At 41.5% G+C, this 17,137-nt stretch overlaps 1 protein-coding gene across 1 annotated transcript in view; it reads left to right on the plus strand.

Moving 5' to 3' along the window:
- The window catches only part of BBOX1 (gamma-butyrobetaine hydroxylase 1), a 267,776-nt gene that overhangs the window by 206,757 nt on the left and 43,882 nt on the right, over positions 1–17,137 (plus strand). The window contains exon 5 of the mRNA XM_073659436.1: positions 5,259–5,364. Within this exon, the coding sequence (XP_073515537.1) occupies positions 5,259–5,364 (106 nt within the window). The remainder of the gene's footprint in view (positions 1–5,258; positions 5,365–17,137) is intronic.

Consider the following 17,137-nt stretch of genomic DNA (forward strand, 5'->3'; position numbering starts at 1 on the left):
TAGGTCTCATTACTCCAAATTACCTTGTTCCTGAAGTTTTGAGGTTTGTCTCTGTGCTGTTTGGCATATTGTAGGCGAGATACTTAGTGGCATTTGCGCTGTAATGGCTTTCTTCTGGCGACTCGACCATGCAGCCCATTTCTCTTAAAGTGCCTCCTTATTGAGCATCTTAAAACAGACACACCGCTAGTTTTCAGAGAGTCCTGAATTTCAGCTGATGTTATTTGTGGGTTTTTCTTTCCATCCCGAATAATTTTCCTGGCAGTTGTGGCCAAAATTTTTGTTGGTCTATCTGAGTGTGGTTTGGTTTTTACAGAGCTCCTGATTTTCCATTTGTTAATCACTGTTTGAATGCTGCTGATTGGCATTATCAATTCCTTGGATATTTTTTTGTATCCCTTTTCTGTGTTATCCAGTTCAACTACCTTTTCCCGTAGATCCATTGACAATTTTTTTGCTTTCCCCATGACTCACAATCCAGAAACGTCAGAGGCTGGATGAAAGATGCAAGAGTCTCTCTGGATCCCAGAAACTCACTCAGCTTTTATGCACATACACTGATAACAAGCAAACAGGTCACAGGTGAGGATGTTACCTTTAGTAGCCATTCAAACCCATTTGTGTCAAATTCTGTGCATGTTATCAGGCCAAAATCACCAGGGTATGTGAACTTTTGATCAGGGTCATTTGGATGTTTTTGGTTGTCATTAATATTTAAAAAGAGAAAACACAGTAGTTTGACAATAAATGGTTTCACCCAACCAATAGCCATGAGTGGAGAAAAAGGTTTTTTTGTTATCATTCATATTCTCTGAAATAAGGCCAAGAAAGGAAAAATTCTGTAAACGTTTGAGCCCAACTGTAGTTGCAACTGAGCTAGGTCCACTTAAGGAGTTTCTAGTTGAATTTTGAACCAACCAGCTTGCACAATACCATCCAAGAGATGATTACAAGGAATTGTTAACACTGGCACTCCTTTTCCTTCGTTCGCCTGCAAACCTAGACGTACACATCAACACTCCAGGCGTCTACCATCGCCATCGGGCCCGATGGATGGCAAAAGTGATGTACGCTCTAAAGATCTTGATGTTTTGTCACCAATTTCTTTTAACTTTGACAGAGTTAAAAAATCTCTGTCAATTTTGCACTTTTACTGTCCGCTTATACTTGAAGGCTTGGTACCTCTGTCAGATCTCAGCCACATCACTGTGAAATGACTTGACATTACTGCAAGAACTTGTAGCATACAAAGGAATCAACGGAATCACCTGTGGTACCTCAGTGAGATTACGGTGGGTCTGGCTTTTTTTGACAGTGAGGTTCCAGACGCAGAAAAGGTTCAGATGGTTTTGGGTCTGCAGAATGAAGCAACAATGTTTGCACAACTCGCATGCAGCTTGCCGAAGACTTTGTGTCACACAAGAAGCTTTATCACTTCATGTCACTCAACACAAAAAAACAGTTTGTTGCACTGCAAATAAACATTGTTGCATCCTCAAAAATCACCGGATTGAAAATCGTCAATGATGCCGCCGAATGCTCCATTACACTCATGAGTAGATTCAATTCATCACTGAACGCTCAAGACCAGAATCTGTTTATTCTCCAGTGTATGGAGAAGCATCGCCATGACTATCCTGAACCAAATAAAGTGTGTTTCATTAAAAAAAAGTAAAACCGTGAAACTGCTGTAAAATTGTACATTTACTTTGGTGCAAGATATTTATTACGAATAATTGTTAGTTTTGTGATGATTGAGCCACCAGTAAACAATGTTACAATGTTACTAAACTTTGTGTATGTTACAATCACACCAAAGGGAATTATTCCCAGGGGTGAGAACTAAAAATTTACACAAAAATGTTTTGACTGCCAGCCTAATGTATATATATAAAACATTATCGCCTCAAGAATTATATCAGGTCATGTATACCGTACAATGAACACTACAAAAATAATAGCGAAATTGCAGGGTTTTTTTCACTATATCACCCCACTCCGTTTTTCAGTACTATATATGGTAAAGTGAATGTTGTTATTCAAAGCCACAAAAAAAGTTAATTTATGAAATAAAGACGTTATGGATTTTGGGAAAAGGGTAGGGAAAAATGAAAGTGCAAAATAGAAAAATTGCCTGGTGATGTAGGAGTTAATACATACAACGGTAATAGTGAGTACTTGTTATATGTAGTTTATAATCCATAACACAGATATAATGGATTTTCTATATTAGAGGCAAAGATTGATCCCATTAAAACCGACAAATGCTTAAATGCCATAACCCTTGTAACATGAACAAAGCGATGCTGACAACCAGTTACTAGCTTCAAAGTCAAATACCCATTCTTTTTCTACAAGACGAGAGAAGTTGATATTTTATTGACTCTTTTGTCTGTTAGTTATCATGGTGTCAAAATAGAGTTTGAAGAGTCATCTGGAGCACATCCACTAGATGAGAATCACGCCATAATCAGAGACCGATGTATACAGCTGAAAGACTGACGAATACTCGGAAGACAGAGGATCTTTAAAGACAAGTTTACATTTAGACCATTAAAATTAAATTTGTACAGTGGTCCCCCAAGATGCAATGTTAATTGGTTCCAGGACAACTATTATAAGACCAAACTATTGTAACTTGAGACCATAAATGGAATACTAGTAATAAATGGAAAACTAGTAATATTTTTTAAAACCATAGCTGTCAAGCCCTCCCCCCGCTCCAAAAAATAAAACACAAAAAACAAACAGGATGTAGGAAAAATGTGCAACTAAATATTGCACTCAAAACAATACTGTATAAAAGTCAGAAAGAATTGCTGGAAGTTGTTAATTGCTTTTTATTAAAGGGGTTGTCAACCACTAAGACATTCCTTACTCAATCTCCAGGTTTCCTCCTTGTAAAATAATAACACTTCTACCCAGCTCTGGTGTCGGCACCGTTTCAGCGCTGGCTTTCCTGAGGATATTGTTATGTCATGGGGTCCCTGCGGTCAATTAGTGTTCGCTTCATATTACACGCCTTCAAACAAATCACATACAACCAGAGGAAGAAAGGGAGAAACATAGGGATTGAGAAGGGGTTGTCCGAGTAGTGTTCAACCCCTTTAAAGATGAGCAATTTGATTCACACTGCCCTTGTTCAGTGTCCAGTCTGGTTCTCTGTGGAGCAGCCGGTCTCCACTTCACTGTCTATATTTTTGGCCCAGCATCCTGGGGGCCTCTATTACATACTAAGCCATACAATGTCAGGACACCATGTGAGGCCTGACTAGGTCACCAAGAATGCCAGGTAGAGATCGGCTGCCACAGAGAACTGGACTCCTGACTCGGGCAGCATGTACTGAATTGCTCAGCTCTACTTTCTATGTAGCAGACTGGAGCTTCCTCTCCTGCTGTCCAGCTCATGGCAGAGGTAAAAAGTACCGTAGTAGAGGACATTTAATATTGTAGAGAGGAATAGCATCTTCCAATCACTCATATTTTGGCATTCTATGCTAAATATTGTTGCAAGTTATAAAAGCCCAGGAAAGACCATTGTATGTTGCAAATATTGTAACCTGAGCCATTATAACTTGTACGAACCTTAAGGTATTTTTGGATAATAATTCTGGTTATTTTTAGACTTAACATGCTACTATAAATTAGCTTTCGACTTAATTAATTAATTAAGAACTCAAATTTGTCTTGATACAATTAAAAGTACCTGGAACATGCTAGCAAAACTGTCGGCAAACTGCAGCTCTCATCACAATCACCGAGTGGCAGAAATATCAGAGACTCTTGAGCTTATTAAAAGGGAACCTGTCACCTAATTCATGCTGCCCAAACCAAATGCAGCATGAATCAGAGCCTGGCTGCATGATTGCAGCAAGAAATATATTTCTCTGAAATGTTCCGGCGTTCTTGAGAAACTATACTTTCAAATATCTGAGACTAGTCTAGCTCTGCCCCAGGCCAACTCTTCCCAGTGTTACAGATCCGGGTGGTGGAACCTCTGTGCTGTGATACAAGGAGGGACGAGAGGGGCTTAACTAAGTGCCTACCCGGACCGATCCTGGCCACACGGCGGCTTAGTCGACTCCATGAACCAAGGAGGTACCGGGAAGGTGAACCAGGTGCCACTCTGGTACCGACCTTGTGTGAGAGCAGGTGACTCCCACGTGACTGATGGCTGAAGCCGACAGGCACAAAAGATGAGCACGGCTGGTAGACAGGCAGGTGATGTGGGTAGATAGACAGACAGGCAGGCACTGTTGATAGAAAGGCAGGTGGATACGGCTGATAGACAGGCAGGCACTGCTGCTAGACAGGCAGGCGGACACAGCTGATAGACAGGCTGGCAGGCACGGCTGATAGACAGGCAGGCGGGCATGGCTGATAGGCTGGTGGGCACTGGAACCTGAGGGCTGGAGAGAGTGTTAGCACACAAACAACAACCTTGCACAGGCACCTCCATTTTGAAGGAGGTGCCTTATATAAGGGCAGTCCTCCGGACATTGGCCGGGGACACTTTAGGACAGCGCGCGCGACCCCTTTAAGAGGGAGGTAACGCACACGCCCTAAGTACAGTGCCCGGTGAACTGTACGTGGTGCGTGCACCCCGGGCTAATGCAGCAGGGGAGCCAGAGGATGCCGGACTGGGACCCCGGCGGTGAGGGGGATCTGCGTCTCTGCCCGGCAGGAGGCAGAGACGCCGACGCTACACCCAGCACAGCTAGACATTATTGACAGACCTGTCAATCACCTAAAACAGAGCTAGGCAGCACTGGACTAGTCTTGTTTCCAGCTATGGTCCCAGACCAGATATTTAAAGTATATCTTCTCTGAAACGTTGGAGTATATTTTTCTGAAACTGTGAAACTGTGTTATTATGAGGTTTTTTACACTTTTGGTACTTTTTTGGTTACTGACTTTTTTTCACACATTTCCCCATTGACTTTTTTTTATAGGACTAAGCTCTGCAATTCAATAGTAAATGTTTATGGACAGATTTTCAATAGTTGGATCATCTAAACAATAATATCTAACATCAGTTACTCAGGATGTGCAAAAAACTAAGCTCCTGTATCTGTACCCATCAAGCATTAGTGGTTTCAAGTTCTTGTAAAGCCTAGGAATATCAGATTGTTCAACCCAAGGGCCAAACAGCCAAATTGCATCCATCTACAGAGCATGGAATGGAGGGTGTTCACCATGTGTCAACAAAATTGAAACGTGTTTCCCAAATCCTTATTAATGTCAGCTGTCTTCCACAGATACACTTGGCAAGTTCAAGATAAGATTGATGCAAATAATGTTGCCTATACGTCAGGAAAACTAAGTCTTCATACTGATTACCCTGCTCTTCAGTATCCTCCTGGGGTAAGTACTCTAATGCTTAAGGAATACTTTTGGGAAGTGAAAGTATGATTGTATTAAAGTTATGTCATCTACAGAGAAAAATATAATTGTAGAACACCTCCTAAGAAATGTAAGAAAGTAAAAGCAAAATTAACAAACTGAAAACAGTGTGTTACATATTGCCCCCATACACTCTGTATTAGGCCACGTTCACAAGTTCAGTATTTGGTCAGCATTTAGCATTAGTATTTTGAGCCAAAACCAGGAGTGGGTGATAAATACAGAAGTGGTGACGTGTTTCTATTATACTTTTCCTCTGATTGTTTCACTCCTGGTTTTGGCTTTCAAATACGGAGTTAAAATACTGACCAAATACTGAACGTGGTACTTGGCCTTAGGCATAAACACTGTGTTCTCACCTTGTGGAGAGTACTGCTATTTCAGAATTCCAGGCTCTGATCTATGGAAAGGCAAAAAGCAAACAAAAGTAACCTGTTGTAAAAAACAAACAAACACGGAGGTACAACGTGGCCTTACAGATACAGATGTGTCTAGTTATGTGCATGCGGTCCTTCAAGGCTAGGAAAAAATATAATTTTCTGATTACCTGAGTATTCTTTAGATCATTGGAAAATTAGAAATACTCAGTTCCAGTGTCTTTAATTCCTTAAAGGGGATGTATCATCTGAAAATGACCTATTGTTTAAATCAGATTGTTGTGTTAGAAACCTTTGCAACACATTTATTAAATGCTACAATTCAAAGTATAGGGTTGGAGTCAGGCTATTTCTGCTAATTACATGTGGATTTCCTGAAAGAATAGCCTCAGGGTGAAAACTGCAAAATTCGTTGTTTTTTTTTTAAATATAGATCATCTGAAAAATAAAAACTACAAAATATTAAAAATAAATACATTTAACAAAAATCTTGATTTAAACAGTAGATTATTTTATGACAACACATTCCTTTTAATCCCTTCACGACAGTTGACGTAAGGTTACGTCATAGTAATCACACAGGCACAGGAGTTGTGCCCGCACGATCCCCGCCGGGTGGGGTGAATGGCTTAAATGATTGCCAAGCCCTGGCTGTCACAGCCAAGGATGGTGCTCGCACCACCTGGACCTTTTAACCTCTTAAAAGCCGCACTTAATAGCAGGGGGCTCCCTCTCTTACCCGATCGGCACCCGCGCGACGTGATCACCGAGGCCAATAGTAATTATGGCAACCAGAGGTCACATGCATGGTCTAAAAGGTGTTCTATCAGTTTAAAGCGCACCTATCAGCAGGGTTGTGCTCAGTAAACTACATACACTGTCAGGTGGGCGACATTACACTGAATAAAATGACACCTTGGTTGATGAAATCCATCCTGTGGTTCTTGTGTAATCTTTACTGTCAGTTTGGAGATAATGATTTTCTCGTGCTTTGGGGCGGCCTGTGGGGGGCGCTCTATTTGGTGGTCTGCTTACATATTCATCTGTATGCTCTTATGACATGTCACTGTGCCTTCACTGACCTGCCTCCTTGTGTAAATGGTGTAAAAAATAAATAAAACCAATTCTTCACCTGCTGTTGATTTGTTCAATTTGCCTCCCAAAGATTTTTCATATTTTCCTATCTCACAACTAGTGTTGAGCGAATTTGTGATGTTATCTGCGTGACAGCTTGGCAAATCAGGGATGTTCGTGGGCGGAGCAGATTTTTTGGCGCGAACAAGCCGGAACCCCGAACACGAACACGAATTTGAAATGCCGAACAAATTCGCTCAACACTACTCACAACCTGGAATTTCTCAATTTGTTTGTTTTTTTAGAATTTGCCTTAGTCCATGTAAAGAACATGCCTACAACTGTGAACATTTGGTTTTCATTTCATTGTGAAGCAAACAACAAATAGTAAAAAATAACTGAAAACATCAGTGTGCATAGCTATTCATCATGCTAAAGTCAGTACTTTGTAGAGCCTCCTTTGGTGACAGTTACAGCTGCAAGTCGCTTTGGATAAGTCTCTATGAGCTTTTCACAACTTGTCACTTTTGGTTTTTGTACATTTCTCATGGCAAAACTGCTCCAGGTCCTTCAAGTTAGATGATTTCCTCTGGTGAACAGCAATCTTCAAGTTTGACCACAGGTTCTCAATTGGATTAAGGTCTGGGCTTTGACTAGGCCGGTGTGAGCTGTGTTAGTTTGGCGTCAGACATAGCGTTTAGCTTGGTGGCCAAAAAGTTCAATTTTCGTCTCATCTATGAACTGTGCGGTTTATTGTGGTCGTATGGGCAGGTTCTCCAGTCTCTGCTTGAGAACTCTGCAGCTCCTTCAAGGCTACCTTTGTTCTCTGTGCTACCTCTCCGATTTATGCCATCCTTTCTCAGGCTGAGAGTTTTGGTGGGCAAACTTGCCCTCTCTTGGCAAGTTTGTTGTGGTACCTTGTTTTTTCCATTTGATGATAATGGATTTGAAGGTGCTTCAGTAGATCATCAGAGATTGAGATATTTTTTTATAACCCACCCCTGACTTGGACTTTTCAACAACTTGGTCCCTGACTTGTTTGGAGATCTCCTTGATCTTCATGGTGTTGTTTGGTTAGTGGTGCCTCTTGCTTAATGGTGTTGCAGCCTCTGTGGCCTTTCAGAAAAGGTTAATTGTATATACTGACAGACCATGCGACACTTAGATTGCACACAGGTAGACTTCATTTCACTAAGCATGTGACTAATGAAGGTACACTCCCGATTTTGCAAGTTTTCTCACCTACAAAGAATGGAGAGGCCTGTAATTTTTATCGTAGGTACACTTCACCTGTGAGAGACAGAATCTAAAGAAAAAATGCAGAAAATCACATTGTATGATTTTTAAATAATTAAATTGCATTTTATTGCATGAAATAAGTATTTGATTACCTAACAACCAGCAAGACTTCTGGCTCTCACAGACCTGTTAGTTATTCTTTAAGAAGCCCTCCTACTATGTACTCATTACCTGTATTAATTGCACCTGTTGAACTCGTTACCTGTATATGTATTTTTTGTGCAAAAAATATAAAATCTTTTTGATTTATTCGGGTTACTTGGGATGACTGATGCCTGGTATACACCACTTTTATTTTTTCTATACATTGTCTTTTTTGGTGTATGGCACAGCATCTGTTAACATATTGTTCGCAGTGCCAGTTTCCCATAGTGCCTGTATAAAAGACACCTGTCCACACAATCAGTCAATCACATTCTAACCTCTCCACCATGGCCAAGACCAAAGAGCTGACTAAGGACACCAGGGACAAAATTGTAGACCTGCACGATGGACTACAGGACAATAGGCAAGCAGCTTGGTGAGAAGGCAACAACTGTTGGCACAATTATTATAAAATGTAAGAAACTCAAGATGACTATCAATCCTCCTCGGCCTGGGGGTCCATCCAGGATCTCACCTCGTGGGGTAAGGATTATTCTGAGAAAGATTAGGAATCAGCCCAGAATTGCAAAGGAGGACCTGGTCAATGACCTGAAGAAAGCTGGGACCACATTTTCAAACATTACTGTTAGCAACACACTCAGCCGTCATGGATTAAAATTCTGCATGGCACACAAGGTCCCCCTGCTCATGCCAGCACATGTCCAGGCCCATTTGAAGTTTGTCAATGACCATCTGGACAACCCAGAGGAGGCATGGGAGAAGGTCATGTGGTCAGATGAGACCAAAATAGAACTTTTTGGTATCAACTCCACTCGCAGTGTTTGGAGGAAGCAGAGGAAGAGTACAACCCCAAGAACACCATTTCAACCATGAAGCATGGTGGGGGAAACATCATACTTTGGGCGTGCTTTTCTGCAAAGGAGAAAGTATGACTTCACCATATTAAAGGGAGGATGGATCGTATTGTGAGATTTTTGGCCAACAACCTCTTTCCCTCAGTAAGAGTATTGAAGATGGGTCGTGGCCTGAAAATCTTTGGAGGGAGCAGAAACTCAATGTTGCCCAGCGACAGCCCTGAAACCTGAAAGATCTAGAAAAGATCTGTATGGAGGAGTGGGGCAAAATCCCTGCTGCAGTGTGTGCAAACATGGTCAAGAACTACAGGAAATGTCTGACCTCTGTAATTGCAAACCATGGTTTCTGTATGCATATTAAGTTTTGTTTTTCTGTTATATAAAATACTTATTTCATGCAATAAAACGCAAATTAATTATGTAAAATGCATACAATGTGATTTTCTGTTTTTTATTTTTAGATTCTGTCTCTCACAGTTGAGGCGTATCTACAATAAAAATTATAGACCTCTCTATTCTTTGTAGGTGGGAAAACTTACAAAATCAGCAGTGTATCAAATACTTATTTTCCCCACTGTAATTGCTTGCACAAGAAATTTTTAGGGGCTTCATGGAAAAAGGGGTGAATACATATGCGCATGCCAATGTTTAGGTATTTGATCCCATAAATGTAATTTATGCCTACTTTTTCCTCACTTCACCAACTTACACTATTTAGTGCTAATGCATCACACACAAGTCGGATTAGAAAAATATTTAAACACAAATTGTAATGTAACAAAATAAGTAAAAAGCCAAGGGAGGTGAATACTTTTGCAAGCCACTGTAGCATGTTTTATTTGCTGTGCTGATTTTTCCTATAGGCACAGAAATTTCAAATTGCATGTCCAGCAGTCCTCTAGACATGTTCTAGCCCCTGCCTCGAACACAATAAAAATCATTAATGATATAACAGTAGACAATGTCATTCGCAGGTGATTCTGAAGCCAAGCACTTGTCGCAAGGGTCTGTTTCTTATCGCATGATTCAAAATTAGAGTAAAGACAAAAAACTGAGCCAGCGTATAAGTTGGTAAACATGCAGCTCGTGGGAGCATGTTCACACTGTGGTCTTTTAACAGACAAAACCTAAGATGGAAACAGAATGAACATTTACCCTGCTGTAAGTAGATAAATAGTAAGGTACTATTACTATTTACTTACTTACAGCACGTTTTGTATGATTGAAAATCAACCTATAAAACTCTAGCGAAAACTCCTATGTATAAAATGGCACATTACACCAAAGATTACATACAAATGCATCTGTTCATGTTCTGTATCGATGGTAGGGGCCCTTTAAGGAAAAAACTGTCTAATACTGTCTCTAGAATAACTTGTCAAACGTTATGGCTTTTAGCAGGGGGACCTTACAGCAAGATGAACATCTATGTCCTACCAAGTGGTTATCTTACACAGACACCCTCTAAATTTTACACTTGCTAAAACTAATTTAATTTGTATTCAGTGAGTTGTATCTCATATCTTACAACATTATCGGGTTGTCCTTGTCAGCTAATCAGAGCCCAGCCTTCATTCTGCTTTGGAGAATCCCTAGTTGCTAGAACGGCTTCCTTGAAGAAGGGGTTCTCAAAAGGCTTCATTTATGAAGAGATGATCAAAAAGTGTCCATATGTTGGGTCCCTTAGCAATGAACTGTAATCTATGGGCAAGGTCCTCCAGAGTAAAAAATGTTCTATGTAACCGCCCTATTCCTTGGCCAAGAGATGAGGATCCGAAACAAAAGACTCCCCTTCAATTGACTCAAAATTCCCTAATACAATGTTTGCAAATGGAGTTTCTAAACTGGAAAATCCTTTTACGTTACATGTTTGTTACATAAGGTTCCATGTTCTTACTATAAATCAGAGTTCTCGAAGCATCAGGAGGAATTGTTTGAATGGAGATTTCTTGGAAGTACAAGCTCTTGAAAGCTCATTTAGTCTCTTAGACTAATAGCGCACATACTATTTAATGTGAATATTGTAAAACTTCAAAGAGAAACCATAGGTAGAGAACCTTGTACATAAGAACAGATGTGCGTGTGAGGTCACGTCCATGTGTATGCCAAGGATTACATACACCCATAGGATCACAGAATTCTGTCCGGTCCCAGACTTTCGTGCAAACAAAACCTTCTATATTCGCTTGGACTGTTAATCTGTATATGACGTCATCTGAGAACGATAGATCAGTGATTTATGTTATTTCAATTAACTTTGCAGACTTTATTGCACACAAACAATGGAGCTCAGTGATTACAAAGAGTTTAGTGTAAACATGAGCGGCTATCAAGTCAGCACATGTACATCATTAACTGTGATTGTTCATGGCAACTGGAAAAGATTCAGAAAATCATCTTTAATAAGCAATTGTGTCCTCGTACAAGCTCTTATTACTGTAAGGCATCAGGGGCGCATATGTTCAGCTTTTGTCTATAGGATCATGTGCTTAGCATAGAAATGTCTAAAATGTATATCTTGGATACCATTGCTTATTTGGGCTGGAAGCATTTAGAACAGCACTCTTTGATTTTGGACTATTAGGGCCCATTTACAAATATGGTGCAATGTATGTTAGAGGCTAAAAAAAGTGAACTAAACTCAGATTATTTTAATTTTTGGAAATTTTGGTGGTTTCTCTCACCTTAGTGTCAAAGTTTAATTGGGCCACATGAATAGTGCTGCCTCTCATCAACCCTCTCGAAAATGAGACGGGTCCCTCAACATTTTATCTACCAACCACACTAGACATGTCAAATAAATGTGGCCACATCCTTGTCCTTGTGTTTACCTAGATTGCTTCTCATTATGTAGCTGACCTGACAAAGAGGTCTGTTCAACCTTGAAATGCATTGTCGAATAAATCTACTGACATTATCTCCATCCTCTAAGATTTTTTGAACCCAGGAGTGCGACCACGATTAAGCCAATATTCTTATACCTGAAGACCTACCTCTTCTGACAAGCCTACAGCCTGCAGTAACCCTCGCTCCACCATATCTCTGCACGACTAGCTGTACCCTCAGCTTCTGTATCCTCACCCATCCCTTGTAGACTGTGAGCCCTCGCGGGAAGGGTCCTCTCTCCTCCTGTACCAGTCGCTGACTTGTATTGTTCAGGAATATTGAACTTGTTTGTTACTATGTATATCCCCTTTTCACATGTAAAGCTCCATGGACTACATGGCGCTATAACAATAATAATAATAATAATAACATAGGTTGTATCTCAAGCATCCAACAAAGTTCAAAAGTCTGGGTTTGTGTCCTACAAAGGGGGCAACCTTGCTACAGGGAGCAACTGGTGGCCATAAACTCAACTCCTAAAGTCAAAAAAGGGAATTTCCACAACGACATTTTGATATATCCTTGTGATAGTCAAATGTAAAGAAAGGCACATGCAGTGGACAAAGCATAAATTGATTCTAAAATGGTGTATCTATAGGCTCTGAAGCCTCTTTGTTACCCATTTATGAACATACAGTTAGGTCCATATATATTTGGACAGAGACAACATTTTTCTAATTTTGGTTCTAGACATTACCACAATGAATTTTAAACAAAACAATTCAGATGCAGTTGAAGTTCAGACTTTCAGCTTTCATTTGAGGGTATCCACATTAAAATTGGATGAAGGGTTTAGGAGTTTCAGCTCCTTAACATGTGCCACCCTGTTTTTAAAGGGACCAAAAGTAATTGGACAATTGACTCCAAGGCTATTTCATGGACAGGTGTGGGAAATCCCTTTTTTATGTCATTACCTCTTGAAGCTCATCAAGAGAATGCCAAGAGTGTGCAAAGCAATCATCAAAGCAAAAGGTGGCTACTTTGAAGAACCTAGAATATAAGACATATTTTCAGTTGTTTCACACTTTTTTGTTAAGTATATAATTCCACATGTGTTAATTCGTCGTTTTGATGCCTTCAGTGTGAATGTACAATTTTCATAGTCATGAAAATACAGAAAAATCTTTGAATGAGAAGGTGTGTCCAAACTTTTGGTCTGTACTGTATATGCATACATAAGTGCAAGGGGAATTTAAAAAAAAATTGTAACCAAAGTTAGCCCTTTAGCCCTTTTCCCAGGCACCATCCTGGTTTGCTGGATGTTGACAATGGACCGGCATGAGAAATTTTATAGACAACGTTACAATTGGATGTCACGATTTAACAAGTTTCTGTTACTTTTGTGGCTGGCACTACCATATGGCTAGTGTTGGACATAATCAGGGCACTATAGTGCCAACACTAACCACATTGTAGTACCAGACACCCACTTGTTATATGGCACCAGACATTTATCAGTGTCTATAATAGGGTTCTGTATTGGGGTAATGCTAATGATTCCAGGCTCAGCCTTCATCTCTTATTCTTCTGCACCTCCACCTGAGGTGCTGAGTAGTGTTGAGCCACCCCCGTAGTGTTCGGGTTCGGTTCGGTTCGTCGAACACCGGGATGTTCGAGGAACTGTTCGTCGAACTGTTCGTCGAACACCTTAGAACACCGTCGAACACCGTTAAAACCAATGGCAGGCAAACAAAAACACATAGAAACACATAGAAAACACCTGCAAAGGTGTCCAAAAGCTGACAAACTGCTCAGAAGACACTCTCTTTAAAAAAGCCGGCCGGCAAATTCAGCAGCGGCATACACCGGTACCCGACAATTTAGACAAGAAGGAATAGAGCATCACACATAGATTAGATAGATAGAAACATGTCAGTCACACATATAAGAAGCACAGTGACAGTGTTGGTTACTGCACTTGTCATTTAGTGTAAAGGATTTATTAAAAAAAATATTAGTGTTTTCATGCACCGTCTCTTTAAAAAAGCCGGCCGGCAATTCAGCATCTGTACCCGACAATTTAGAACAGAAAGAATAGAGCTTCACACATAGATTAGATAGATAGAAACATGTCAGTCACATATATAATAAGTACAATGATAGTGTTGCTTACTGTACTTGTCATTTAGTGTAAAGGATTTATTTAAAAAAATAATAGTGTTTTCATGCACCGTCTCTTTAAAAAAGCCGGCCGGCAATTCAGCAGCGGTACCCGACAATTTATAACAGACAGAATAGAGCATCACACATAGATTAGATAGATAGAAACATGTCAGTCACATATATATGAAGTACAGTGATAGTGTTGGTTACTGTACTTGTCATTTAGTATTAAAATAAAGGATTTATTATTAAAAAAATTGGCGTGGGGTTCCCCTTAATTTTAGGCTCTAGCGGAGGTTAAGCAGACGGCTGGGGCAGATGTTTGAAGCCTGGGAAGGGGGTAATACCCACGGAGCTTCCCAGGCTACTAATATCAGCCCCCAGCTGAATACATAGCCTTTACTAGCTATTAAAATGGGGGACCCCCCCAAAAAAATGACGTGGGGTCCCCCCTAATTTAATAGCTAGCAAAGGCTAGGCAGACAGCTGGGGGCTGATATTAATAGCCCAGGAAGGGAGCCATGAATATTGGCCCCCTCCCAGGCTAGAAACACCAACCATCAGCCGCCCCAGAAATGGCGCATTCATAGGATGCGCCAATTCTGGCACTTAGCCTCGCTCTTCCACGCTGCCCTGGTGCGGTGGCAGGGGGTAATAGGGTTGGGGTTGATGTCAGCTTATAATGCCAGCTGACATCAAGCCCAGGTTAGTAATGGAGAGGCGTCTATAAGACACCCCCATTACTAACCCCATAGTCAAAGTTAAAAAAAACACAAACACCCAGAATAAAGTCCTTTAATTGAAATAAAGACACAATCCTTTATTGTTCTAAATTAAACCATACTTACCATCACGCCCATTCCAGCTGAAGCCAACGATCTCCTGCAATAAAAGAAAAATAATAAAGCAACCTCATCCTTACCTTTCCATGGTTCCCACGACAGCTTCAGCTCTGCTACATCGAGATGACAGGCTGGACCGCAGCAGAACGCTGCCATCCAGCCTGTCATCCCGCAGACACTGAGAAGCGCAGGCTTGCTTGCGCTGCTCAGCGTCTCTCTGTGACGACATCCAGATGAGCCGAGTTCATGTCCAATGAACTCGGCTCACCTCATGCATGTCACTGACAGCGTGGGAAAATTCTCACGGTGAAGCGCTGATTGCAGGAGAATTTTCCCACGCTGTCAGTGGCGTGCAGGAGGTGAGCTGAGTTCATTGGACATGAGCTCACCTCATGCACATCACTGACAGCGTGGGAGAATTCTCCTGCACTCAGCACTTCAGCGTGAGAATTTTCCCACGCTGTCAGTGACGTGCATGAGGTGAGCCGAGTTCATTGGACATGACCTCGGCTCATCTGGATGCCGTCACAGCGAGACAGTGAGGAGCGCAAGCATGCCTGCGCTTCTCAGTGTCTGCGGGATGACAGACTGGATGGCAGCGTTCTGCTGCGGTCCAACCAGTCATCTCGATGTAGCAGAGCTGAAGCTGTCGTGGGAACCATGGAAAGGTAAGGATGAGGTTGGTTTATTATTTTTCTTTTATTGCAGGAGATCGTTGGCTTCAGCTGGAATGGGTGTGATGGTAAGTATGGTTTAATTTAGAACAATAAAGAATTGTGTCTTTATTTCAATTAAAGGACTTTATTCTGGGTGTTGTGTTTTTTTTAAATATTTTACTAGAAATTCATGGTGGTCATGTCTAATACTGGCGTGACCCCATGAATTTTGGGCTTGGGGCCAGCTGATAATACCAAGCTGGCCCTAACCCCTTTATTACCCAGTGAGCCACTGCACCAGGGCCCTGGATGAGTTGGGTACAGCGCCAGAAGATGGCGCTTCTATGAACGCGCCATTTTCCGGGGTGGCTGCGGACTGCAATTTGTAGCGGGGGGGGGGCCCAGAAAGCTTGGGCCTCCCTGCGCTGCGGATTCCAGCCCCCAGCTGCCTAGTTGTACCTGGCTGGACACAAAAATAGGGCGAAGCCCCACGTACTTTTTTTTTAATTATTTCATGAAATTCATGAAATAATTAAGAAAAAAAGGCCTTCCCTATATTGTTGTGTCCGGCCAGGTACAAATAGGCAGCTGGTGGTTGGGGGCAGCCCGTTCCTGCCTGCTGTACCTGGCTGGACACAAATATAGTGCGAAGCCCCACTTCAATTTTTTTTAATTATTTCATGAAATTCATGAAATAATTAAGAAAAAAAGGGCTTCCCTATATTGTTGTGTCCGGCCAGGTACAAATAGGCAGCTGGTGGATGGGGGCAGCCCGTTCCTGCCTGCTGTACCTGGCTGGACACAAATATAGTGTGAAGCCCCACTTCAATTTTTTTAAATTATTTCAGGAAATTCATGAAATAATTTAAAAAAAATTGACGTGGGGCTTCGCACTATATTTGTGTCCAGCCAGGTACAGCAGGCAGGAACGGGCTGCCCCCAACCACCAGCTGCCTATTTGTACCTGGCCGGACACAACAATATAGGGAAGCCCTTTTTTTCTTAATTATTTCATGAAATAATTTAAAGAAAATTGACGTGGGGCTTCGCCCTGTTTTTGTGTCCAGCCAGGTACAACTAGGCAGCTGGGGGCTGGAATCCGCAGCGCAGGGAGGCCCAAGCTTTCTGGGCTACCCCCGCTGCAAATTGCAGTCCGCAGCCACCCCGGAAAATGGCGCGTTCATAGAAGCGCCATCTTCTGGCGCTGTACCCAACTCATCCAGGGCCCTGATGCGGTGGCTCACTGGGTAATAAAGGGGTTAGGGCCAGCTTGGCATTATCAGCTTGCCCTAAGCCCGAAATTCATGGGGTCACGCCAATATTAGACATGACCGCCATGAATTTCTAGTAAAGTATTTAAAAAAAACACAACACCCAGAAAAAAGTCCTTTAATTGAAATAAACACACAATTCTTTATTGTTCTAAATTAAACCATACTTACCATCACGCCCATTCCAGCTGAAGCCAACGATCTCCTGAAATAAAAGAAAAATAATAAAGCAACATCATCCTTACCTTTCCATGGTTCCCATGACAG

This window comes from Phyllobates terribilis, unplaced genomic scaffold, assembly GCF_046119375.1.
Source record: "Phyllobates terribilis strain yellow unplaced genomic scaffold, ASM4611937v1 Scaffold_13__5_contigs__length_258822181, whole genome shotgun sequence".
In the NCBI taxonomy this organism is placed as follows: domain Eukaryota; kingdom Metazoa; phylum Chordata; class Amphibia; order Anura; family Dendrobatidae; genus Phyllobates; species Phyllobates terribilis.